Source organism: Pollachius pollachius, assembly GCF_949987615.1.
Source record: "Pollachius pollachius genome assembly, chromosome: 1".
NCBI classification, from domain to species: domain Eukaryota; kingdom Metazoa; phylum Chordata; class Actinopteri; order Gadiformes; family Gadidae; genus Pollachius; species Pollachius pollachius.
Window position 1 is genome coordinate 29,555,234 of NC_136934.1, and position 2,169 is coordinate 29,557,402.

The following is a 2,169-nucleotide window of genomic DNA, read 5'->3' on the forward strand; positions in this document are numbered from 1 at the left end:
TCCGACGCTCTCTCTTAATTACTTTCCCCTTTCTCTTTTGCTTTTTTAGTTTTTCTTAAAGCACCTCTATGTTCTTCCGGTAGCCACACATTAGTATGTGCATGTGTGTGTGTGTGTCATAAAGCACTCCCAACTAGATTGGACCATCTTCTCCTCGTCCATCCTCCAGTGCCACCTCTCCCCCTCCCCAGTCCCCCCCCCTGCCCGCCTCTCTCTCTCTCTCTCTCTCTCTCTCGCCTCTCTCTCTCTCTCTCTCTCTCTCTCTCTCTCTCCCCTTCTCTCTCTCCTAGGCTCCTCTGTGGGAGAGGACTAGCACTAGTGTGACCCCTCTCTCCCCGTCCATGAGTTCACTCTCTGTTTTCTTCTTCACCTTTGATCTCGGCCCGTGATGCAGTGCCTCCCGGCCCCTGTCTTCAGCAGCTGGGTGAGCAGGCCAGGGTGGCCGGGCTGCTCTCCCCTAGGCTGCCCTCTGAGCTTGGGGACTGTCCGACCTTCCGGGGGGACTCCAGCGCCAGGACCGGGACCTGGGCCACAGTGAGTCCCGCTGCTGCCGCCGCCGGAACCGCCATCTGAGCCTGGGACACCACCGTCACGGGCACCGCCGCCGGGCCCGTGAAGGGAACCACGGCCCCGGCTGCAGGACCTCCACCCCCACCTCCACCCCCGCCGCCCCCTCTCCAGTCGCGGGCGTCCCTCTCCCGGAGCAGGTGCACCAGGGCGGCGTGCTGGGCGCTGAGGGTGGCCGACAGGTGGGCGGGCAAGGCAGTGAACCCGGCGGTGAGCTGCTCCACCCGATGCTCCAGGGACAGCATCTGGCGCTCCAGGTCCTCACTGCGGTCATTGAGCTCCGACATCAGCTCGTACATCACGCTCTGCATCTGGGGGGGAGGTCAGCATGCTTCTATTGAGGCGCTTTTAGTCAAAGTGATACATTTTGCTTGTTATACATGTTATTTGACTATTATTTCATGTCCCGTCCAACCAGCACCCATTTTCCTCCAAGATATCCCTAGAAGGAGGGATCCTTCAAATGTTTCCCTTCTGCTGAGGGCTAAGGGCTGATCTACGGGTCTACGGTTCGGCTGTGAAACCTTTGGAGACTTTAGTTTTGATGAAGGGCTTTGAATGAACATACTTGGCTTGGACCTAAATTATAAACCCATAAAAGAAAATGGAGAGAGAGAATACTGTTACTGATGTCCAACTGAAATCCAGCGAGGGTTTCATTCCATCGTCCATCGTAACACATCTACCTTTGATGGATGGGTGCATCGTTTGAATGGAACGAAGATGGATTTAAAGAAGGGTGGGTTGAAATAGGATTTGCATAAGGATAAATGGATAGACAGATGATTGATAGATGGATGATGTATGTGTGTATGCATCGAGAGACATATAGGGAATGTTGTCCACCGTAGAGTGGGAAGGGAATCAAGCGGGGATCCCTTTACGGTGGCTCTCTATGTGGGTGTGCGTCATGCTGATCCATATTGACGGCGGCCGGATCGAAGGACAGAACGATTAGGAGAGGCTGCCTCGCAGATCGGTAACCATGGCAAACTTGTGCGTGCGTAAGTGTGAAGTGGAGACAGAGACACTCAGGAATGATTCAGAAAGGCAGTGCAAAAGGGAACATCTAGAAAGAGGAAGGTATACAACGATGGTTTATAAAAATAACAATTATTCTGCTCTGTTCTCTCTATCCCTCCGTACACACACACACACACACACACACACACCCACACCCCCACACACACTAAATACACAATTATGCTCACATTTTCTCTTAAACACCCACACAGGAGCAGAAAAACATGAGCAAACCCCCCAACCCACCGTGTCTATCCCCCTCCGTCCCTCCCTCCCTCCCTCCACTCAGTCATTCCTGTTCCAACACTTGTTCTGGTTGCTAGGCGACCTGAAGCCACAGAAACAGGCAGGTCAGCGTAGCAACGGCGGCGCCTCATCAGCCAGATGGGGGGTTGTCCCAGTGAATCTCCACTTAGTAAATTGTACTTTGATAACACGCCATGCTCGTCCATGAGTTGGCATCGCTGAGCAGAGCTGAGAAGGAGTGGACTTAGCTGATGTTGTTGTGGTGGTGGAGGTTGTGTGTGGGAGGCGTGCATCTGCATGTTTTACCTTTGAGAGGTCCACCAGTGTGTTGGC

The 2,169-nt window shown here is 53.6% G+C and overlaps 1 protein-coding gene across 1 annotated transcript in view; it reads right to left on the minus strand.

Annotated features, from left to right (window-relative positions):
• Positions 1–413: 413 nt before the first annotated feature.
• Positions 414–2,169, minus strand: part of kcnn3 (potassium intermediate/small conductance calcium-activated channel, subfamily N, member 3) — a gene marked incomplete at both ends in the record, with an annotated part of 49,470 nt that continues 47,714 nt past the window's right edge. The window contains 2 exons of the mRNA XM_079757282.1: positions 414–878; positions 2,143–2,169. The exon at positions 2,143–2,169 is cut by the window's right edge and continues 43 nt beyond it. Coding sequence (XP_079613408.1) covers positions 414–878; positions 2,143–2,169 — 492 coding nt within the window. The remainder of the gene's footprint in view (positions 879–2,142) is intronic.